The sequence below is a fragment of the Doryrhamphus excisus genome, linkage group LG4, assembly GCF_037039965.1.
Source record: "Doryrhamphus excisus strain RoL-2023G ecotype Guam linkage group LG4, RoL_Dexc_Guam_v1.1, whole genome shotgun sequence".
Lineage (NCBI taxonomy): Eukaryota > Metazoa > Chordata > Actinopteri > Syngnathiformes > Syngnathidae > Doryrhamphus > Doryrhamphus excisus.
The window spans coordinates 23,641,743-23,665,581 of record NC_136360.1 but is presented as its reverse complement, the minus strand read 5'-3'; the positions used below and the strand labels follow the sequence as shown (position 1 = coordinate 23,665,581).

Here is a 23,839-nt window from a genome sequence, read left to right as displayed (position 1 = left end):
CAATGACGATTGGCTAAGGTTTAGTACAATTGCGTCTTCAGCCAATCAGAGAACTTGAGTGGGCGGGTATTTAGAGCACATAAGCAATGAGGATAGGTTTAGTAAAATTGCGTCTTCAGCCAATCAGAGAACTTGGGTGGGCGGGTGTTTAGAGCACATAAGCAATGAGGATTGGCTAACGTTTAGTAAAATTGCTTTTTCAGCCAATCAGAGAACTTGGGTGGGCGGGTGTTTAGAGCACATAAGCAATGAGGATTGGCTATAACGTTTAGTAAAATTGCTTTTTCAGCCAATCAGAGAACTTGGGTGGGCGGGTGTTTAGAGCACATAAGCAAATAAGATTGGCTAACGTTGAGTAAAATTGCGTTTTCAGCCAATCAGAGAACTTGAGTGGGCGGGTGTTTAGAGCACGTCCAAACAGCGTTTGCGAAATGGAAGTACAGACTACTACTACTACTTTAACCTCGTTGATGTCCCTGAAAAAAAACTTTGTCCACGTCTTGTGTGAGCAACTCAAACCCACAGAAACACCTGTTGACTGCAATAAATGCTAACATCTGTAATGGTACTGTCTTTGCTGTTGGGGGGGCAATAGTTACTGTTACTGGTAACTAGTTACGTTTGTAGTGGAGTAACTCAGTTACTTTTTTGGAGAAGTAACTAATAACTATAATGACTTTTTTTAAAGTAACGTGCCCAACACTTGGTATTAAAGTGTTGAATGAGGTCAGGGAAGTAGGGCAGAAGCGACCATGGAAGGTTTCTGTGAATACCCATAACCACCAAAGCGGGTCAGTGGTCTCTTCTGAGACGTTTCAGGTGCAGTCAACAATCAAGTCGACAAGCTAGCATATGAAAAAGTGCAAGGACATAAAAGGCAGGCTACGCCTTTTATCAGCTGCCGCATTAATCAGATGATCATCCGAAGCGACGCCGACGGCTGCACATGGCAGGAAGTTGAACAGATGAGCTGAGATGACCCTGTGGAGATGCGTTGTCGCACTTCTCCTCAGCATCCAGCGTGAGTATTTATTACTCTTCTTCTTCCCTGCCATCTGACATCTCTATTTCCGTCCCTCCCTCTCCGACAGGACGCGGCCCGCTCCACGCCGGCTGCCAAGTCTTTGACGCCAGCCTGGGCAACGTGAGCGTGGAGCCGCCTTCGCCCTTTGCGCTGGGCTCCGACCTGACGGTGTACTGCCACGTCGCGGCTTGCCAGTGGAGGTAGGACTCCTCCACGCACTCGAACCCTAACAGTGTTGGCAACATGACTTTCACTTACTAGTTCATGTCACTCAAACGTATTGCTTTCAAAAAGTCAGAATTTAGAGTTACTAGTTGAGTTTTTAAAAAGTAAAGTAATACGCTACTAGTTCATTTCCCCCAAATGGTCAATAAATTACAAAGTCATTGAACTGGTAATGGAACAGCTCACTCATAAACACTGTTGTACAACTTACCTACAAATAGTAATTAGTTATCATTACTAGTTACTTTCTGACACCTTGTTAAATTACTCCTTGTTTACTCCTTTAAGCCAATTACTTTTTTTTAATCATCATAGTTACTAGTTACTTTTCCAAGATAGTAACTGAACTTATTACTTGTAAAAAGTCATTACTTGTAGTCATTAGTTTACGTTTAAAAAAGTAGTTAGTTACCTGTGACTTTCCCAAGATAGTAACTGAACTTATTACTTATAAAAAGTCATTACTTGTAGTCATTAGTTTACTTTAAAAAAGTAGTTAGTTACCTGTTACTTTCCCAAGATAGTAACTGAACTTATTACTTATAAAAAGTCATTACTTGTAGTCATTAGTTTACTTTAAAAAAAGTAGTTAGTTACCTGTTACTTTCCCAAGATAGTAACTGAACTTATTACTTATAAAAAGTCATTACTTGTAGTCATTAGTTTACTTTAAAAAAAGTAGTTAGTTACCTGTTACTTTCCCAAGATAGTAACTGAACTTATTACTTGTAAAAAGTCATTACTTCTAGTCATTAGTTTACTTTAAAAAAGTAGTTAGTTACCTGTTACTTTCCCAAGATAGTAACTGAACTTATTACTTGTAAAAAGCCATTACTTCTAGTCATTAGTTTACTTTAAAAAAAAGTAGTTAGTTACTTGTTACTTTCCCAAGATAGTAACTGAACTTATTACTTATAAAAAGTCATTACTTCTAGTCATTAGTTTACTTTAAAAAAAGTAGTTAGTTACCTGTTACTTTCCCAAGATAGTAACTGAACTTATTGCTTATAAAAAGTCATTACTTCTAGTCATTAGTTTACTTTAAAAAAAAGTAGTTAGTTACCTGTTACTTTCCCAAGATAGTAACTGAACTTATTACTTATAAAAAGTCATTACTTGTAGTCATTAGTTTACTTTAAAAAAAAAGTAGTTAGTTACCTGTTACTTTCCCAAGATAGTAACTGAACTTATTACTTATAAAAAGTCATTACTTGTAGTCATTAGTTTACTTTAAAAAAAAGTAGTTAGTTACCTGTTACTTTCCCAAGATAGTAACTGAACTTATTACTTATAAAAAGTCATTACTTGTAGTCATTAGTTTACTTTAAAAAAAGTAGTTAGTTACTTGTTACTTTCCCAAGATAGTAACTGAACTTATTACTTATAAAAAGTCATTACTTGTAGTCATTAGTTTACTTTAAAAAAAGTAGTTAGTTACCTGTTACTTTCCCAAGATAGTAACTGAACTTATTACTCATGAAAAAGTAATTACTTCTAGTCATTAGTTTACTTTAAAAAAAGTAGTTAGTTACCTGTTACTTTCCCAAGATAGTAACTGAACTTATTACTTATAAAAAGTCATTACTTCTAGTCATTAGTTTACGTTTAAAAAAGTAGTTAGTTACCTGTTACTTTCCCAAGATAGTAACTGAACTTATTACTTGTAAAAAGTCATTACTTGTAGTCATTAGTTTACTTTAAAAAAAAGTAGTTAGTTACCTGTTACTTTCCCAAGATAGTAACTGAACTTATTACTCGGAAAAAGTCATTACTTCTAGTCATTAGTTTACTTTAAAAAAAAGTAGTTAGTTACCTGTTACTTTCCCAAGATAGTAACTGAACTTATTACTTATAAAAAGTCATTACTTGTAGTCATTAGTTTACTTTAAAAAAAAAGTAGTTAGTTACCTGTTACTTTCCCAAGATAGTAACTGAACTTATTACTTATAAAAAGTCATTACTTGTAGTCATTAGTTTACTTTAAAAAAAAGTAGTTAGTTACCTGTTACTTTCCCAAGATAGTAACTGAACTTATTACTTATAAAAAGTCATTACTTGTAGTCATTAGTTTACTTTAAAAAAAAAGTAGTTAGTTACCTGTTACTTTCCCAAGATAGTAACTGAACTTATTACTTATAAAAAGTCATTACTTGTAGTCATTAGTTTACTTTAAAAAAAAGTAGTTAGTTACCTGTTACTTTCCCAAGATAGTAACTGAACTTATTACTTATAAAAAGTCATTACTTGTAGTCATTAGTTTACTTTAAAAAAAGTAGTTAGTTACTTGTTACTTTCCCAAGATAGTAACTGAACTTATTACTTATAAAAAGTCATTACTTGTAGTCATTAGTTTACTTTAAAAAAAGTAGTTAGTTACCTGTTACTTTCCCAAGATAGTAACTGAACTTATTACTCATGAAAAAGTAATTACTTCTAGTCATTAGTTTACTTTAAAAAAAGTAGTTAGTTACCTGTTACTTTCCCAAGATAGTAACTGAACTTATTACTTATAAAAAGTCATTACTTCTAGTCATTAGTTTACGTTTAAAAAAGTAGTTAGTTACCTGTTACTTTCCCAAGATAGTAACTGAACTTATTACTTGTAAAAAGTCATTACTTGTAGTCATTAGTTTACTTTAAAAAAAAGTAGTTAGTTACCTGTTACTTTCCCAAGATAGTAACTGAACTTATTACTCGGAAAAAGTCATTACTTCTAGTCATTAGTTTACTTTAAAAAAAAGTAGTTAGTTACCTGTTACTTTCCCAAGATAGTAACTGAACTTATTACTCATGAAAAAGTCATTACTTGTAGTCATTAGTTTACTTTAAAAAAAAGTAGTTAGTTACCTGTTACTTTCCCAAGATAGTAACTGAACTTATTACTTATAAAAAGTCATTACTTCTAGTCATTAGTTTACTTTAAAAAAAGTAGTTAGTTACCTGTTACTTTCCCAAGATAGTAACTGAACTTATTACTTGTAAAAAGTCATTACTTGTAGTCATTAGTTTACTTTAAAAAAAGTAGTTAGTTACCTGTTACTTTCCCAAGATAGTAACTGAACTTATTACTTGTAAAAAGTCATTACTTCTAGTCATTAGTTTACTTTAAAAAAAGTAGTTAGTTACCTGTTACTTTCCCAAGATAGTAACTGAACTTATTACTTATAAAAAGTCATTACTTCTAGTCATTAGTTTACTTTTAAAAAGTAGTTAGTTACCTGTTACTTTCCCAAGATAGTAACTGAACTTATTACTTATAAAAAGTCATTACTTGTAGTCATTAGTTTACTTTAAAAAAAGTAGTTAGTTACCTGTTACTTTCCCAAGATAGTAACTGAACTTATTACTTATAAAAAGTCATTACTTGTAGTCATTAGTTTACTTTAAAAAAAAGTAGTTAGTTACCTGTTACTTTCCTAAGATAGTAACTAAACTTATTACTTATAAAAAGTCATTACTTCTAGTCATTAGTTTACTTTTAAAAAAGTAGTTAGTTACCTGTTACTTTCCCAACAAAAGAATGAAACTAGAACGGGAATGACTCCTTCATAAACGGTGTTTAGCGGCCAATTTAGAAAAGTCACGAGTAGTAGTAGTAGTAGTAGTAGTAGTTACTAGTTACTAGGACTCAGTGTGGAAAGTAGTAGTAGTGAGTAGTAACTTTAGGACTCTTAGATGGTGTTATTTTGGGGAAAGAGCGTGAGACATGTGACAGGAAGTGTGTTTAGCTGAGTTGCCAGATGTTGGATGAGATGATGATGTGGTGTAAATATCGATACGGCCATTTTTGCAGGTCCAAAATCACCTTGAAGTTCAACGAGATGCCCGTGGATCTCTGGAAGAGGGACACGTGCAGCCCGGCGATATTCCGCCTGTCCAACGTGCGGCTGCCGCTGTCCATGGTGCAGTGCACGCTCCAGAAAGACGGACAGTCGTATCTCGTCGGCGGAGCGGACCTGCTTGGTGGGCGTATGTATGCTTGGTTGTCATGGTGACGCTGTCAAAGTGAAAGGGGGTTTCAACAGACTTTTTGACGTTCTGCCATCATGTTGAAGTCCCCCCAGATAAACCCCGAAACGTCACCTGTGCCACCACAAGGCAGTCAGACCGGGTGGAGTGCTCATGGTGGCAAGGACGCGACACCCACATTCCCACTTCCTACGGCGTGTCGCTCAGCAGGTGCTGGCGTTCATCTCGCTTGCTTCTTTGCAGGCCGACGCTAACGTTCCAACACGTCTGCAGGGCAAAACGCACCATCGCTCGTTTCAACCTGAGTCAGGACCACCGCCGCCTCCTCATAAATTCAACTCTGTTTGCTGCCAACGAAACATATCAGCTGATCGTCACTGCTAGCAACCACTTGGGAACCGTCCAGGCTGATCCATTTACGTTCAACCTCAACAATATCGGTGAGCGTGTGTGGTGCTCCTAGCACCTAGCATGTTTTTGGAATGTGGGAGGAAACTGGAGTACCCGGAGAAAATCCACACATGCACGGGGAGAACATGCAAACTTCATATAGAGATGGCCAAGGGTGGAATCGAACTCGGGTCTCCTCGCTGTGAGGTCTGCACGCTAACCACTCGACCGATCATTATTCATTTTTAATTAAAAAAAGGTTACAGAGGCACATACGTACTAAATACGCTTTTTTAACATGATTAGAGCCCTCCATACATAAAATAACACCCCTATAGTCACTTTTACACTCCTATGACCCAATATAGTAGTAAAATAACAATATAATACTACATATATATACCCCTGTTTGGATTGTTTCCTGTATTTTAAGTAAAAAAGAAAAAAAAATTGTCACAGTTTTGATTTGCACATGTTGCTGTCCACTTGCATCGGGAACAAACGGTTTAGAATTGTGTCGGACTTCAGTTTGGTTTCTTTGTACTCACAGTCGTGCCACAGAGCCCTCGCATCGAGGACGTCGACTTCGGGAATGACTCCATGTCAGCGGCCATCTTGCGGTGGAAGACCCTGGAGCCTTTACGACACCTCCGAGCCTCCGTCAGACTCCGCCAGGCTAACGGCCCCTGGGTAGGGTCGCCGTGTTGTGTTCCGCTTCCGTCCCGTTGAACCACCGTGACGTCCGTGTCGTCGTGCAGGACGTGAGGGGCGCCGTCCGGATCGGCGAGGATGCCGTACGAGTTGACGGCCTGGAACCTCTGACGGAGTACGAGTTCCAGATGAGAACATGTAACTCCACGCTCGCCGTGGAGGCGGGTCAGCGGTCGCTCTGCAGCCAATGGAGTCCATCGGTGACGAGGCGAAGCCCTGGAAGAGGCCAGATTTACAACGCTCACTCTTACTGTATCGTTTTCACTGTAAAGTCATGCAGGAGAAAGGACGGCGTTTGAGAACGTTGTACAGTGATAGTATAGTACTGATGTGGAACCCTGGCGGACTAGCGCTAGTACCTGGTAGCATCGGATGTGTCAATGCCGAGTAGCGAGGAGCGTCGTTGGTAGCGTTGACGTGTTTGAGATCAGCAATGTGGTTATTTCATGCTGATTGTGTGTTTATCTTCAGGCCCGTCTAAGCCGCTGAGTGCTTGGAGGATGTTGCGCAATCACAAGACCAGTTCACTGCAGACGGTGACTGTTTTATGGAAGGTACTCTTCAAACTTTTTGACTGGCGGGCTGCATTGATTTAATAAAACTGACGTGGGGGCCAGACTATATATTTTACATTACTATTATTATTTATATTTACACATTTTGTATATATATATATATATATATTATTATTATGTGTGCACTTTATAAACAACAGACCACATCAAATAACCAAATTGATAAAACCATCAAAAGGTTGTCTCAAGCCATGATGCCAGGTTGTATGTCGAGTTTTGCAGTATAAATTGTGTGTACTCGTGTACATTTAATGGTAGCCTAAAACTATTATTACAGTATCTCTACTAAATCTGTCCAAAAGTGGGAAAGTTATATCCCGCTTCTTGTTCCTTATTTGTTTTTTTGGCTATTTTTGAATGTCTCCTACATTCATTCATATCCTGTGCATCTCCAGGGGCTAAACGCCGTTTCAAAATGTGGCCAGAAGGGGGAGTAGTTGAGTAGTTTATCCCACAAAAAGCATCAGAATTTGGAGTTCAACCAAACTACAAGTTCAAAAGCGGCACAATTTGCATTACTATAGAAGTATGTCCCAAATGTGGTACAATATGAAGTTCTAGGAACATTTCTCAGATAAATACCCCTCCAATGTAATAACATTTGGAATTCCTCCAAAATGAATGAAATCAATTAACAATTGGGTCTTCTCGCCGGTTGTGGTTGCATGTGTAGGCCCTACCTCCGGACCAGTACAGTGGAGAAGTGGAAGGTTACCAGATCTCCCTGGGCCGGGATCCCAAACAGGAAGTGAGCTGTGGCGCCTCTCTGAGCCAGTGTTCCCTTCAGGTGCCGGCAGACATTCCTGCTCTGGGGGTCAGTGTCGTCACCACTTTCGGAAGGTCGCCCCCTGCAGATGTTCTCCTCACACTGTCAGGTCCACACATAATCACACACACACAAACGCAACACGGCTAAAAGAGGCTAAAAGAGGCTAAAACCTTGTTGTTGTTGTTTCTTAGGTGACCCCGGGCCTGCTGTCAGGCTACTGGCACCTGTCGCTAACAGCAGCGCTGTGCTGGTCTCCTGGTCGGGGACAGAACTGAACTGGGACAGACCAGGAAGAAGAGAAAAACCAGAGTACTACGTGACGGAGTGGACGAGTGTGCCCGCGGGCGAGCTGCAGTGGCAAAAAGTGGCAAGCGATAAAGACAACATCACCATCACAGGTACCAGCAGCGACCTCCTGTGGACAAGTTGAGGATGACAGCCATGCTTTGTGTTTTCAGGTCTGATGGCGGGTGTGAGGTACAAGATCTCTCTGTACGCTGTGACCGGCAGGGGCGTCAGCACACCGTCTTCTGTCCTGGTCTACTCCAAAGAACTCGGTGATTAAAGCTGCTTTGCACTCTGTGGGAAAAAGTATCATTAATTCATATGTTTTTATTGTTAATATAATCATGAACAACATTTAGTATTATGACTCATATGGCTCATAAACACATCACATAAATGTATTTTTTTTTGCATAAAATGTAACACAGAGACTTTTGTCTCCCACCTTGACTGTTCCAGTACCAATCTCTGGTCCCCTTGTGTCAGTGCTGATCCACAAGACCGGACGGATTCAGATCCAGTGGGACGACCCCGTGGTGGAGCAGCAGCGAGGCTTCATCACCAACTACACCCTATATCTCCGGAAGATGGACGTCCGCAGCGAAGAACTCTCAGGTTTCTTCTCTTCCAACTAAACATTACTATCCTCACAAGGTCCGTATCATCCAGATCTCATATGGGAGCGCGTTAGACCAGGGGTGTCCAAAGTGCGGCCCGTGGCACAATCTAAAAATCCTTCTAAAAACCCCTCCATCTGCTACTTTTACAATCAAACTGTTACATTTGTTCACTTCCTGCTTTCCTAATATAGTTTAAGTTTTTTTTTATTTAATTTATAAAATGTTTGTAATTTTTTATTTTATTTATTTTTATTCATTTATTTTACTGTTACATTTGTTCACTTCCTGCTTTCCTAATATAGTTTAAGTTTTTTTTTACTTTTATAAAATGTTTGTAAATTTTTATTTTATTTATTTTTATTCATTTATTTTACTGTTACATTTGTTCACTTCCTGCTTTCCTAATATAGTTTATATAAGTTTTTTTAACTTTATTTTATTCATTAAAAAAATATATTTTTTTAAAGTTTTTTTATAGTTATTAGCCCATATTTCCACACAATAAGTAAGATATGGTAGAACCGGAGAGCAATAAAGAGTGTGGAGTGATTTCTGATTGAGAACAAATTTAGCTTTGTTCAATATTGGAATATTTCTGTCCACCTTATGTTGTATATTTGTAATATGAGGTTATATAAATAGCATCCCTATAGTCACATTCACACTCCTATTATTGTTTGTTTACCCCACATTGCAAGTCTAACGCTGCAGAGTCAGCTAGCGAGCCAACCAGCGGATATTTTGGATATTTTTTAATAATATTTTTGGAAAAGCTGGTACGGGAAGTGTCCATATTTCCGTACGGATGTGCACATACTGTATGTTTTGGGGATCCTGACAGTTTTTCTTTACGGGAAGAGTTAGCAAAACGACTCTTTTGATGCTAAAGCTTTGCTAACTCCTGGTAAAGACGCCGCGTCCAGGTGTGATGGTGTCTTTCTTCCGACAGTGACGCTGTCCGCGTCCGGTCCCAGAGCGACATGGCTGGATTGTCCCGAAGGAACGCTGGTTCTGCAGATGTCCGCCTCCACCTCAGCTGGAGAAGGCCAGCGTGGGAACCTGATCTCCTCTCAGCCCGTGGACACTGCAGGTATACCCTAATTTACAAAGCAGCTCCCAACTAAAAGACATGGATGATGGTGTCTTGTAGTTGGACTGGCCGCGCTGGTGTTCACCATCGTGGTCTTCAGTGCGGTACTGGTCCAGTTCCTTTGTTGGCGCTGTGTGAGGAAAAGGTATTGCTGTCCCAAAACTTTTGCCTGCGGGGTGTTCTACCTTCACTATGTAATACATGCCCCGTGTGTGTAAGGATGAAGGAGACATGTGCATCCTGGTTGGTTCCAAGTCTGCCCAAAGCAGGAAATAGCCGAGCCATCAAACTACTGCAGGTATTATAATACTACGAATAGCAGTATAGTATAATCAATCAATCGATTGATCGATTATAAGTGGTACAGGTGTATCTAATGAAGTCATCATATTTCTCTCCAGCTGGATATAAGTGAGCCGTCCTTCTCGTACAGCGACAGCGACCCCCCGCTGTCACCCCTCAGTTGTATCTCCGATGAGGACGTGTACCCCTCCGTTCCTGACGACGAGCCCACAACGCAGACATCCTTGCTGGAGACGGTTGCTATGGCGACGCTCACAGATGGATATAAACCTCAGTTGGCCAAAGCGGCACAAGGAGCCCAGACAGCGGAGGTGGACGAGGGGCCGGGGGACTGGATGGAAGAGGACACACATTCAGGTGGATTCGGATTGCTGGTTAACTTCCTCGCTGTTGTGGAGTCGGATTCCTCCGCGTCGCCGCCTTTGTGCTCCGAAACGCACGCCAACTCGAGCAGGGAGGCTGAAAGCGTCGTGGGAGACGACGTCGGCGCTGTGGTTTTAAAGGAACGTCGTGACGTCGTGGGTCCTCGTGATGCCGTTTGCTGCTATCGGTCTCCAGTGGATGCCGGGCACACCAGCGGCTACGTCCCACAAAGCGCTGCTGGATGCTCTCAGCCTGCTTGCCGGCAGTAGCCAGGGAACCCGACCCCGGTAAAGTCAGCCATGCGGCATTACATGATCATGTGACACAAACGTACACGTAACTCTCTTTTACGGCCCCAACCATCATAAACACAAAGTAGTAGTCCTTCTTTATCAATGGAAAATCATGAGTGTGAATGGTTGTTTGTCTATATGTGCCCTGTGATTGGCTGGCCACCAGTCCAGGGTGGACCCGGCCTCTTGCCCTAAGACAGCTGGGATAGGCTCCAGCACCCTCCGCAACCCTTGTGAGGAAAAGCGGTAGAAAATGTTGTTGTTCTGTTTTCCTAATTCCTTTTCCGGCTATTGTCTCATCAGTGTCACCTCACTGACATGTGACCAGCATAGAATAATAATAATAATAATAATAATTGAAAATTAATAATTGTATGAATGCAATATGAACGGATGTCAACGTCACCCCTCATGAGGAATAGCGGTATACAATGCATGAATGAATGGAAAAAATCTGTTTACTAACTTCTGAATCCGCTTTGTAACATTATTAGAGGCCTCCAAACATGAAATAACACCCCTATAGTCACCTTTACACTCCTACTGACCAATATAGTAATAGACATAATAAGAGAAAAGACTCCTGCTTCCCCGTGATAGGTTGATTTTTATTCAGGATTATTGTGTCTGTTGTGAGCTGCAATAAAAGCTCGTGGTTCCGCCGAAAACCAAGTCTGGTGCTTGTGTATCTCAGCCGACATTACAGTACCATTACTGAGTGGATCGTCACAACCTCTTTCGGTGTAGTTGTATTTTACTTCATTCAGACAATGAAAATGCTTCATTGGGGCAAAGAAATGTGGAACATTTGCCGTACATCAGGGGTCTCAAACACGCGGCCCGCGGGCCAAATGTGGCCCGCAGGACACTAGTTTGAGGCCCCCGCCTTGATATGAAAGTTTAATGTTAGTGCGGCCCGCGCAAGTTTGATATGGATGCTGTATGGTATCATGTATGATATCATATCATATGATATCATGGTATCATCAAATGCGTTTTTTTTTTTTTTTTGAAAACCTGATGCGGCCCAGCCTTGCCCAGACCCTAGCTCCAGTGGCCCCCAGGTAAATTGAGTTAGAGACCCCTCCCGTACATTTTTGGAGTCTATGTATAATATTAATTATGAATTGTTGCGTGACCTTTATAGTAATGACTGTGTAGTATTTTGTAGACTACACAACAGTGAGACAAAAGTCAAAAGTCACCACATGTGGGTTGGGTCACCACATGCTTCCTGTCCTGCTGTCAACGTTCTGTCTCACGATGAGGAACTCTCAGCACATCTCGTTTCCCATCGTGTGCACGCACGTTAGCTTGCTTCCTCCATTGCGAGTTAGCGTCGTCACGTGACACGTCTCATGCCGAGGAAGTAGTGACTGAGGCTCGCGGAGTATTTTGGTGAGTACACGACCTCGTTGTCTGCCTGTTACTACAACACATAGCTTCATTACTATGTAGTACTTGTAGTTTTTTTACTTTCTTTGTTTCTCCCTGAAGGGCGGCGCGGACACGCATGCGAACACAAGCGAACACATGGCGGCAGGTTCCCCGTCGTGGAGTACAGTGTCTGTCCTCACGTTGCTGCCACTACTGCATCTCTGGACAGGTGATGTCATACTTTGGAAATACATTCAAGCATGTAGAAATACACACACTTGTGATATGCTTACAGTAATTTCTATCACGGTTATTTATAAGATTGAGGTATTTATGGACGTAACCACGCTGTTGATGTTGATTCCCCTTTGCTTCCTGTACCAACCTAAATGCTAAACACATTTGTTTGTGTTCAAAATAACTTGAAAAGTTCTGAAAGTATTTTATTTTTATCCAGGTATTTTTAAAGGACTTTTTTTTTCTCCCCTACAATCGCCATGCCACACCTGCTGTGCTAGCTACTAACCGGCTAGCCTCAGGCAGCCATTGCTGCTTTTTGTTTTTGACTTTGGAAAAGTTAACGCTAGGTGTTCCTTTCTATGTAGTGAAGTTCCCAAAAATACTCTTCAAAGTATGAAATGTTGTCATAAATCTACCTGCTACTACATGCTCACGGTGTTGTATAATAGCTGCCTTCTTTTGCTAATTGGTGTGTCACATTAATTAAACATGCGGAAAGTTTGGTACCCCTAAATATTCATTAACAAAGATTATTAAGATTATTAAGATTAAATGTGTTTACTTGATGGTTTTGTTGGCTGCACAACTACGACATTTGTCAATTTTTTTTGTTCATCATCCTAGGTGAGACGTCTTGTGTGATCTGGTCCAGCGCCGGCACCGTGATCCGGCGAGGTTCTAGCTTGGACGTGTACTGCACCTTCAACTGCGAGTGCGGCCGCTCCATGTACCAAGGCCACCCGCCCGCACCGCAGCGCCACACGGTGGTCAACTCCAGTACCACGCGCCTCCGCGTGGCCAACATCGGCGAGGACGGGACGTACAGCTGTCGGTGCGCCTGCCCCCCCACGCCGGACCCTTGTGGCCTTGACATCCGCACCGGATGTGAGTGGTCACATCGTAATTACGTAATTACACCAAACTACACCACGCAAGAGAAAGCAACAATTGCCGGCCAATATAAAGGAATTATGATATAAACGTACACCGAGGCAGCCATTTTGGGTGTTATATTAGCTTAACCTGCACCATGAATGCAGAGTGAATAAAAGTTCCCCTCCCATTCCGTGTGGAAGTGGTAAGTTTTTGCTTCTTTGTCCTTCTCCCCTACTCCCATTTCAAACCCAAACTTTAGAATAAATTAGATCTAAAAAAAATAGAATACATGAATTGGAGTCTGTAGCAACATTAGCAACGTGGTGTGAGCAAAGCTAGCAGTAGTGCAGCAGTGTCCTGCGTTTTACAGACATAAATCATGTATATCATAAACATAGTACCATGTGATGGACCCACATTATGTCCCAGACACTACAACAACAAATGTTTGTTGTCTACTATATTGCGTAATAAAAGTGTAAAGGTGATTGTTATTTCATGTATTGGGGTCTTAAAAACTTTATTTAGAAGCTCATAAACAGGTTTTCTATGTCTTATCTTCTGTTGTTATGTCCACTCTATTGGGTATAGGAGTGTAAAGGTGATTATGGGGATGTTATTTCATGTCTAGAGAGCTCTAATGTTAAAATTCACTTGTAAACCCCCCCCCCTCCCCCAAATTAGGATAACAAAAACATCAAATGCTAATCTGTTTAGCATGTAAGGGCAGTTAGAGCAACAATACTATCTGCTATCTGCTACAGTATAGTATTGTATGTGAGGCGCAATGCAGTATAGGAGTGTAAAGGTGATTATAGGGGTGTTATTTCATGTCTAGAGAGCTCTAATGTTAAAATTCACTTGTAAATCTCTCTCTCTCTCTCCCCAAATTAGGATAACAAAAACATCAAATGCTAACCTGTTTAGCATGTAAGGGAAGTTAGATCAACAATACAACAATTCACTTGTAAAATCCCGGTCAGGTCTGGAACCAATTAACCACTCTAATAAAACGAGGGATGACTGCAATAGTATTACAGTATTGTATGTGAGGCGCTATGAAGTATATTTATATATATATATATAAGTGTAGTACGTGAGGTTAGAGTATTTGGCTTTACTGTGAGTGTGTTGTGTTCATGTGTTGCCGGGCTTAGACCCACCAGAGCGTCCTGAGGAGGTTTCCTGCGTGTACCAGGTACGGAGCAACGAGACAGGACTGTTGTTGTGCCGATGGGAGAGAGGACGGAGAAGCCACCTTCAGGATACAACTGAGTTGCGGTGAGCTGTAAAAGACGAGAAGACGCAAAGTAAAAGTACAGGATAGTATGTAGAAGTATAGGATGCAGTTTTGTGTTTGCAGGCTGACTAGCGTACCAGAGGAGCGCCCGCATCCTCCATACAGGTCGTCCATCGGTGGAGACACGTGGGCTACGTTCAACGTGTCTGAGGAGGTCCGCCGGGTCTCGGTGTGGGTCCACATCCGAAACGCGTTGGGGACGTCGGAGTCCGAGCCCAGCACCTACACGCTGAGCGACATCGGTAGTTTTCTGTCGCCCTTTTCGTGTGTTTTGCTGCTGTGCTTTCTCATCGTCCTCGTCTTGGCAGCCATGCCGCCGGCGCCACACCTCAGGGGGGCCGTGTGCTCCTCCAGGACGTGCGACATCACAGTGCAGCAGTCTGTGAGGACGGCGCACCTGGAAGTGCAGTACGCGGCCGACCGGGAGCACATAGTATGGAGCGCCTGTCCACACGCGGTAAGAAAAGAAGCGCCTTCACACAGGAAATGAACTTGGAATTAAATGAACTGCGCTTCTTCCTGCTGCTTTTACAGCAAGGGTGGGCAAACTGCGTCCAGCGGCCCATACATGGTCCACATAACCCAGCAACCAGTCTGCATGAACTCTCTTTCTTATGCTTGTTACTATTTCCAGCAGGGACACGTGGGTCGGGATCAAGTCTGGTCTATCTCCTTTTTGGATCCCTATCGCTTGTACAGTTTCAGAGCCAGAGCCAAGTTCAGTACGGGCCTGTGGAGTGAGTGGAGCGCCATTATCTCCACATGGACTCAGGAGGAAGGCCAGTACCTAGACTAGATTGATACTATTTGATCAAGTTGACCAAACATCATGAAACAAGTCATGAAAATGGTCCAAAACTGCGCTATCAATGTCAACTTCCTGTCTTTGTACAGTCATTCCAAAATAAAAGTCCAATTATGTACTTGTTCTGTTGCAGTTCCCGCCAAAGAGATGGATGTGTGGTATGCCCAAACGTCCTCCAACTTCACATACATCACCATCTTCTGGAAGGTACAAAGTACATAGATGTACTATATACTGCATATATTTACTATACGGTACCCCCTACTCTTGGAGGTTCCTTGAGGACCAGGGTCCAAGTCCACAAAACACTGGATGACTGCTTGGGTAAAAAGGCCAATGCTGCCTCTGAGCAATGTGTGGATAGTGTCAGCGTCGTGCGCATCAACTTCCTCTTATTACTTTACTTTTTCACAAAAGATGGCCGTTTCAGAACATTAGTTCCTCATCAAATGATTACAATACTGTATATACTGTACGGACTATATACTGCAGACAGGTTGACCTTTCACCGTGTCTTAGGTTATGCATCACACCCACACACATGCAGTCATATTAAAAGAAGAAGTTGATGGTTTTGCTTTACTAGAAATGTGATGACATCATGCTGCCGTTTCTGAGAATGTGAAGTCCAAAAATATAGCATCCAAAATGATAACAACATTCATCGTAATAGTTTTCCAGGAATATCTCAGCCAGGTTTTCGTGTGTGTTTGTGAAATATTGATGGCACGCACCAGTACATCTTATCAAGCAATTGCCAGAATGGAGCACAGCAGCTAACAATGACAACCAGTTCATTATTTCCTGGCGCCACTGTTTTCCTACATTATTAGAGCCCTCTAGACATGAAATAACAACCCTATAGTCATCTTTATACGCCTATTACCCAGTATAGTAGATCATAATACATACAAAACATGTTTACCACCTTCTAAATACAGGTTTTAACACTATTAGAGTCCTCTAGACATGAAATAACACCCCTATAGTCACCTTTATACCCTAATACCCAATATAGTAGACATCATTATAGAAAACCTGTTTACCACCTTTTAAATACAAGTTTTAACATTATAGGAGCCCTCTAAACATGGAATAACACCCCTATAGTCACCTTTATACTCCTATTACCCAACATAGTAGACATCATAACACATACAAAACCTATTTACCACCTTCTAAATACAGATTTTACATTATTAGAGCCCTCTAAACATGAAAAACACCCCTGTAGTCACCTTTATATGCCTATTACCCAAATATAGTAGACATCATAATACATACAAAAGCTGTTTACCACCTTCTAAATACAAGTTTTAACATTAGAGCCCTCTAGACATGAAATAACACCCCTATAGTCACCTTTATACCCTAATACCCAATATAGTAGACATCATTATAGAAAACCTGTTTACCACCTTTTAAATACAAGTTTTAACATTATAGGAGCCCTCTAAACATGGAATAACACCCCTATAGTCACCTTTATACGCCTATTACCCAATATAGTAGACATCATATATACAAAACCTGTTTACCACCTTCTAAATACAGATTTTAACATTAGAGCCCTCTAAACATGAAATAACACCCCCATAGTCACCTTTATACGCATATTACCCAATATAGTAGACATCATAATACATACAAAACCTATTTACCACCTTCTAAATACAGATTTTACATTATTAGAGCCCTCTAAACATGAAAAACACCCCTATAGTCACCTTTATACGCCTATTATCCAAATATAGTAGACATCATAATACATACAAAACCTGTTTACCACCTTCTAAATACAAGTTTTAACATTAGAGCCCTCTAGACATGAAATAACACCCCTATAGTCACCTTTACACCCTAATGCCAAATATAGTAGACATCATAATACATACAAAACCTGTTTACCACCTTCTAAATACAAGTTTTAACATTATTAGAGCCCTCTAGGCATGAAATAACACCCCTATAGTCACCTTTACACCCTAATGCCAAATATAGTAGACATCATAATATATACAAAACCTGTTTGCCACCTTCTAAATACAGATTTTAACATTATTAGAGCCCTCTAGACATGAAATAACTCCCCTATAGTCACCTTTATACGCCTATTACCCAATATAGTAGAAATAATAGAACATAAGACAGAAAACATTGTTCCACCCTTGTAAATATACTTAACACAATTAGAGCGCTTTAGGCATGAACTAACACCCCTATAGTCACCTTTACACTCCTTCCAGGTCATGAACATCTCTGAGGCCAGGGGGAAGATTCTCAAATACAGAGTGAGCGTCTACAGTGCCAAGTCTCGATTGAGGTTCGCCGCCAGCCTCGGCGCCAATGTGACCAACACTTCGGTGCCCTTCTGCGCTCGCTGCCAGGCGGCGTTGTGCGCCATCAACTCTAAAGGCAGATCCCCTCCTGCCAAAATCACAGCCTATCACGCCAAGCGTAAGACCAACAAGCCGAAACCTAAGCGTTGCAAAATGAAATGCAGACATGAAAAAACGACTTAGTGTCACCCTGAACCCTTAACCTCTTAACCCGACCCCCCTACCTCTGAACCCCCAAGCCTAACCCTCTAGCTTCCACCCTAACCTTCTAACTCCTCCATTTTGGATGGGCTCCTTTTGCTTTTAGCCTTCCCACACTTCCACGTGAAGGCACAGGCAGCACAGCACAGCGTCGCCCTCTGGTGGAACAAACCTGAACGTGCAGCAGCCCAGGTGGTGGTGGAGTGGTACCCGGAAGGCCTGAAGATGCAGGAGATGCAGTGGCTCCGACTGGAAGGGGGAGCGCGTCACGCCATCATCACAGGTTGGGAGTGGATGTCACGCAACGTCCTTTGCGTCTCAGAGCGTCCATATTTGTATCAGTCTTCTGATTTCATGGTTTGTGTTGGTTTCCTTGTGGAGGTCTGAAACCGTCAGAGTGCTACCAGGCAGCCATCCATGTGTTCCATCAGGACAGCTCCGTGACCACAAGCCACTTTCAACTACTCAACTTCAGCCAATCAGGTGACGTCAAACCCAGTGGAACCATGACTGTGGTACTCCTTGGCTTAATACTACTTGTGGTACTTCCTGTGGTACTCCTTGGCTTAATACTACTTGTGGTACTTCCTGTGGTACTCCTTGGCTTAATACTACTTGTGGTACTGCCTGTGGTACTCCTTGGCTTAATACTACTTGTGCTACTGCCTGTGGTACTCCTTGGCTTAATACTACTTGTGGTACTGCCTGTGGTACTCTTTGTGTTAATACTACTTGTGGTACTGCCTGTGGTACTCCTTGTGTTAATACTACTTGTGGTACTGCCTGTGGTACTGTTTGTGTTAATACTACTTGTGGTACTGCCTGTGGTACTCTTTGTGTTAATACTACTTGTGCTACTGCCTGTGGTACTCTTTGTCTTAATACTACTTGTGGTACTTCCTGTGGTACTCTTTGGCTTAATACTACTTGTGGTACTGCCTGTGGTACTGTTTGTGTTAATACTACTTGTAGTACTGCCTGTGGTACTGTTTGTGTTAATACTACCTGTGGTACTGCCTGTGGTACTCTTTGTGTTAATACTACCTGTGGTACTGCCTGTGGTACTCTTTGTGTTAATACTACTTGTGGTACTGCCTGTGGTACTCTTTGTGTTAATACTACTTGTGGTACTGCCTGTGGTACTCTTTGTGTTAATACTACTTGTGTACTGCCTGTGGTACTCTTTGTGTTAATACTACTTGTGGTACTGCCTGTGGTACTCTTTGTGTTAATACTACTTGTGGTACTGCCTGTGGTACTCTTTGTGTTAATACTACAGGTGGTACTGCCTGTGGTACTCTTTGTGTTAATACTACAGGTGGTACTGCCTGTGGTACTGTTTGTGTTAATACTACTTGTGGTACTCTTTGTGTTAATACTACTTGTGGTACTGCCTGTGGTACTCTTTGTGTTAATACTACTTGTGGTACTGCCTGTGGTACTCTTTGTGTTAATACTACTTGTGGTACTGCCTGTGGTACTGTTTGTGTTAATACTACTTGTGGTACTCTTTGTGTTAATACTACTTGTGGTACTGCCTGTGGTACTCTTTGTGTTAATACTACTTGTGGTACTGCCTGTGGTACTGTTTGTGTTAATACTACTTGTGGTACTCTTTGTGTTAATACTACTTGTGGTACTGCCTGTGGTACTCTTTGTGTTAATACTACTTGTGGTACTGCCTGTGGTACTCTTTGTGTTAATACTACTTGTGGTACTCTTTGTGTTAATACTACTTGTGGTACTGCCTGTGGTACTCTTTGTGTTAATACTACTTGTGGTACTGCCTGTGGTACTCATTGTGTTAATACTACAGGTGGTACTCCTTGTGTTAAAACTACTTGTGGTACTGCCTGTGGTACTCTTTGTTTTAATACTACTTGTGGTACTACCTGAGGTACTCCTTGTGTTAAAACTACTTGTGGTACTACCTGAGGTACTCCTTGTGTTAAAACTACTTGTGGTACTCTTTGTGGTACTACCTGCTGTACTCTTTGTGGTACTAATTGTCGCACTACCTGTGGTACTAACTTTGGTACTCTTTGTAATACTACTTGTGGTACTCTCTGTGATACTCTGTGTTACTACTACTTGTAGTACTACCTGTGATACTCTTTGTGGTACTACTTGTGATATTGTGTTATTATATGTGGCACTACCACTTGTGATACTACCTATGGTACTCTCTGTGGTACTACTTACTACTACTTGTGTTACTACCTGTGATACTCTGTTACTACTACTTGTGGTACTACCTGTGGTAAGCTTTGTGGTACCACTTGTGGCACTGCTTGTGGTATTACCTGCTGTACTCTTTGTGGTACTAATTGTCGCACTACTACCTCTGGTACTAACTTTAGTACTCTTTGTAACACTACTTGTGGTACCACTTGTGGCAGTACTATTTGTGGTAGTCTGTGTGTTACTACTATCTATGGTACTCTTTGTGGTACTACCTGTGGTACAATTTGGGGTACTCTTTGTGGCACTACTGCTTGTGGTACTACTTGTATAACCTGTGCTACTCTTTGTGGTACTACCTATGGTACTCTTTGTGGTGCCACATGTGGTACTACCTGCAGTACTCTTTGTGGTATTGTTTGTGATATTGTCATGCTCTGTCTTTCCCTGTCTGCAGTCCCCCGAGTGGGTCCATCATTCCAACAGGAAGTGGAGGGAAACAAAGTGAAAGTGCAGTGGGCGGAGCTTCCTCGGGGCGAGCGAGGAGGCTGCGTCCTTAAATACACGGTCTACCTGGAGGACAGCACGGGACACGTGCAGCCATGTAATCACGTCTCCCGGCATCCGTCTTGGTCTTTTTGCCTCGGACGCCATCACACGTTCCCGTCTGTCATTCCAGACGCTTGTCACGCTTCCCGGCGGACGTACGTCAGCAAGGAGCTGCGTCCAGGCGTCCACAGGATGTGGATAACGGCTTGGACCTCCCGGGGACAAGGTCCTGCTGGTCAGAGAGTCAACTTTATCATCCAGTGTGAGCTGACAACTTTAGTAGTTTTTCATAATATTACATTTATTTAATACTTCACTTCATGCTTCAGCTGTCCTTGTAGCAGCGCACAGAATCCATGACCCTTCTAGTGTTGGTTGGCGGCCAAAAAAGGCGGACAGAGCTTTTGGCTTTCCTTTTCTTTGGCACACTGCTGCTTGGGAGACATGACGAAGTGTAAAAAAGTGTATTTGTTTTCAGCTGCAGAGAAATTCCCGGTGTTCCCCCTTGTGGGCTGCATCCTCTCCATGGTGTCGGTGGTGCTGATGTGTGTCTGCTGCCAGGTTTCGGCCGTAAAGAAGAGGTCATTTGCCGCCTTGAGCGAGTCCCAAGTGGGTTGCTTTTGTCATTCGAGTAACATGGTGGTGCTTTTAGGCTGCGTGGGATTCTGCAGCGCTTCCTGTTCAAAGTGCCGGATCCGGCAAACAGCAATTGGGCTAAAGAATGCAACCAAGTGAAGGTGATGACACCTGTGTATTGCTGCTTGTTGCTAGGCAGACTTCACAGCTTTTCCTTCAGCTTTTTTTCCCCTCTAATAATTACTAGTAATGCCATCTCAGACGGGTAGTACTTCATAGCCAACAATCGCAAATAAAAAGTAAAAAATAACATCAATAATCATACAAAAACACTCTTTATGGAAGGACGGCAGCGCCCCCCTGAGGATGAGGAGAGTACTGCAGCACATCATGTAATATTACTGTGTATTTTTTTTTTAGATTTTGGTAATGGTAATGGTTTAATTTCATTTGAACATGCATCAGATTCCAATTGAGTGCATCCCATAATCAGTTCCCAGTTCCACGTGTCCAAAAGGAGTAGGAAGAAGCAAAGCTTATTACATTTGTTCACTTCCTGCTTTCCTAATATAGTTTAAAATTAAAATTAATGTGTAAAATATATAATCTGGCCCCCTGTCCAAATCAATAATTCAATTTAATAATTTCATTAATTAATTACATAATTATAATTAATAATATAATTTAATAATTAATCAATAATTTAATAATTACATTAAATTAAATTAAATTTAATGTGTAAAATATGTATTCTGGCCCCCTGTCCAAATTAATAACTTCATTGATTAATTATATATTTATAATTAATAATTTAATAATTAAATTAAAGTAAAGTAACTTCTGCACCAAAGTAGGAGGGGATATTAGCATCTATTTTAGAAATAAGGAGTTAGTATGTTTTCTGTAGGCGGCATTATGAATTATCCTTACTGACCTTTTTTGCAGTACATCTAGCGAGTGAAGATTGCTTTCATAGTTATTACCCCATACTTCCACACACATTTTCTGTGTACAGTGTGTAGGAAGTACAAGAAACTTTCTTGGCTGACAAACACACCTTGGCGGCGGCCTCATTTTGGCTTTCTTTCTACTTAATCAGGAAATTCACATTCAGACATTTTCACTTAAAATGCTGAAAAACATTGGAATTATACACAAAATACACTTCTAATACACATATACACGTATCTAATTGCATTCATAATCAGCCATTCATTCTTGTATATTTCACTGTTTCAGGGTGAAAAGAACCATCTGAGTGAGGCCATCATGGCTGAGGAGGAGGAGGAGGACTTCACCATGGAGGCGCAGGAGGACTGTGATGTGGAGCTGCAGGAGGACTTCATCACGGAGCTGCAGGAGGAGCCCGGCGTCAACATGGACGTCCCCCCGCCAACCAGCCAAGATGCTCCCATCACGACGTACATCAAGACTTACTGCTCCAGCTCACAGAACACTCACACCTCCATGGAGTCCAACGCCACCGTGGACTACGGCTCATCCAAACACCAACATGATCTTCTTCACCAGGACCACCAAGACCATGAAGATCACTTTGCACACATGCTGACTTTACTCCCCGATTTTGACTCATTCACACAAACAAACAAATTAACCCTCGACACTGTACATGTACGACGTAATACTCTCTGTGAATACACATGATATACATAACAAGTACACGTATGCCATAATACAATGTGAATACACATGAAATACAATACAAGTGAAGTACACACAATAGTAGTGAGTGATTTGAAGGACACAAATGAGGATGGATGCAAGGAAGGAAGTGAGGTAGGAAGGAAGGGGGCAAGGAAGGAGGAGACGATACCGCAAATTAATGCACAAGCCACGCCCTATTCAACACCCAACAAGCAGGATAAGGTCTCGTGAGCTCACGCGCACGTGTGTGTGTGTGCGGATGAAGACGTCATAGAAAATGGCGGTATGCTTAGGGCTAGCTAAAGTGGTTTTAAGTGCCTTAATGTTGTTGGGCCATGGTTCTTCTGTGTTTGAGCAGGAAATGTGGCAAATTTACACATTTTTACAGAAGAAAAAACACATTAAAATGGATTTTTATCCGCTTTGAAATGAAAAAGATGTAATTTCAATGTTTGTTTATATTCCTGTCTGCTAAACACACGGCTAATATCTAGATCGCTGCTAACTAGCATGTATGCTAATACAGTAGCGAGGAGCAGAAAGTGTAAAACAAGTTTTAAAATTGTCGGAAAAAAAGTCAGGAAGAAGCCAACTGCTCTGCTGTTCTAATGTCACCTGCTGGGATCCACTGACCTGATTTGCTTGCTTTTCCTCCGGTGTCCGACGAGGAACTAGGCGGGAGAGGCCGGGGGGTAAAGGGGTCTGGATGTTTGCCGTGCTGCCTTTATACGGCTTCTTAACGCGGTATTCTTTGGAAAATGACGGACTTTTGTCGAGTTTGCCGACGTTTTTGCGAATCCGTAGTGTTTCCAAACATAAAATGTTTGCGGGTGTGTTAAACACAGAAACTTGCTCGTAGTTGTATGTGCCTCACGGCTTCCGTCCGGACTCAATACAAAACGCGAAATAATGATGGTGCATTCATTGCACCTGTGGAACAGCATATGGCGTTAAGTTGAATATTAATAAAACGTCGCTTGCGTCGGAATTTACCGATATCCACAAACGCATGAGTCTAGATTTCACCCGTCAATTGCATCCATATCTCGATTAACATCGTTTATTTCCCACACCCTTAATATACAGGTATAATGTACAAGGTAATGAGGCGAG

At 41.6% G+C, this 23,839-nt stretch overlaps 2 protein-coding genes and 2 long non-coding RNA genes across 4 annotated transcripts; 2 read left to right on the top strand and 2 right to left on the bottom strand.

Moving 5' to 3' along the window:
- The first annotated feature begins 877 nt into the window (after nucleotides 1-877).
- Nucleotides 878-10,593, top strand: il23r (interleukin 23 receptor). Its single transcript, XM_078790414.1, has 15 exons — nucleotides 878-1,021; nucleotides 1,092-1,224; nucleotides 5,043-5,218; nucleotides 5,305-5,658; nucleotides 6,159-6,298; nucleotides 6,367-6,544; nucleotides 6,791-6,873; nucleotides 7,568-7,769; nucleotides 7,855-8,061; nucleotides 8,122-8,220; nucleotides 8,408-8,563; nucleotides 9,518-9,658; nucleotides 9,719-9,803; nucleotides 9,878-9,956; nucleotides 10,060-10,593. Exons 1-15 carry the CDS (start codon nucleotides 976-978, stop codon nucleotides 10,591-10,593), a joined length of 2,613 nt encoding a protein of 870 aa, XP_078646540.1. The 5' UTR covers nucleotides 878-975.
- On the bottom strand, nucleotides 4,876-8,062 carry LOC144898377 (uncharacterized). Its single transcript, XR_013627317.1, has 5 exons — nucleotides 7,834-8,062; nucleotides 7,610-7,762; nucleotides 6,157-6,535; nucleotides 5,333-5,485; nucleotides 4,876-5,246 (listed from the first exon to the last, which is right to left on the bottom strand). It is a non-coding gene; the product is annotated as an uncharacterized LOC144898377 (long non-coding RNA).
- Nucleotides 10,594-11,915: 1,322 nt separating the features above from the next.
- On the top strand, nucleotides 11,916-23,391 carry il12rb2 (interleukin 12 receptor, beta 2a). Its single transcript, XM_058073357.2, has 16 exons — nucleotides 11,916-12,015; nucleotides 12,115-12,223; nucleotides 12,859-13,119; nucleotides 14,268-14,391; nucleotides 14,474-14,652; nucleotides 14,719-14,867; nucleotides 15,045-15,189; nucleotides 15,349-15,422; nucleotides 17,462-17,672; nucleotides 17,862-18,038; nucleotides 18,137-18,238; nucleotides 20,394-20,540; nucleotides 20,616-20,747; nucleotides 20,964-21,066; nucleotides 21,138-21,222; nucleotides 22,301-23,391. The coding sequence occupies exons 2-16, from the start codon at nucleotides 12,151-12,153 to the stop codon at nucleotides 22,724-22,726; spliced, it is 2,388 nt and encodes a 795-aa protein (XP_057929340.2). The 5' UTR covers nucleotides 11,916-12,015; nucleotides 12,115-12,150; the 3' UTR covers nucleotides 22,727-23,391.
- Nucleotides 20,149-23,415, bottom strand: LOC144898378 (uncharacterized). The gene is made up of 3 exons (XR_013627318.1): nucleotides 23,360-23,415; nucleotides 20,798-20,916; nucleotides 20,149-20,717 (listed from the first exon to the last, which is right to left on the bottom strand). It is a non-coding gene; the product is annotated as an uncharacterized LOC144898378 (long non-coding RNA).
- Between the last annotated feature and the right edge of the window lie 424 nt (nucleotides 23,416-23,839).

What these genes read in the sequence shown, in the direction of transcription:
- il23r (XM_078790414.1), top strand. Translation starts at nt 976, where the DNA reads ATGACCCTGTGGAGATGCGTTGTCGCACTTCTCCTCAGCATCCAGC. An exon ending in GCCAGGCTAACGGCCCCTGG is followed by an intron (nt 6,299 to 6,366) that starts GTAGGGTCGCCG and finishes GTCGTCGTGCAG; the next exon opens with GACGTGAGGGGCGCCGTCCG. An exon ending in TCAGCCCGTGGACACTGCAG is followed by an intron (nt 9,659 to 9,718) that starts GTATACCCTAAT and finishes GGTGTCTTGTAG; the next exon opens with TTGGACTGGCCGCGCTGGTG.
- il12rb2 (XM_058073357.2), top strand. Translation starts at nt 12,151, where the DNA reads ATGGCGGCAGGTTCCCCGTCGTGGAGTACAGTGTCTGTCCTCACGTTG. An exon ending in ACTACTGCATCTCTGGACAG is followed by an intron (nt 12,224 to 12,858) that starts GTGATGTCATAC and finishes TCATCATCCTAG; the next exon opens with GTGAGACGTCTTGTGTGATC. An exon ending in AAGAATGCAACCAAGTGAAG is followed by an intron (nt 21,223 to 22,300) that starts GTGATGACACCT and finishes TCACTGTTTCAG; the next exon opens with GGTGAAAAGAACCATCTGAG.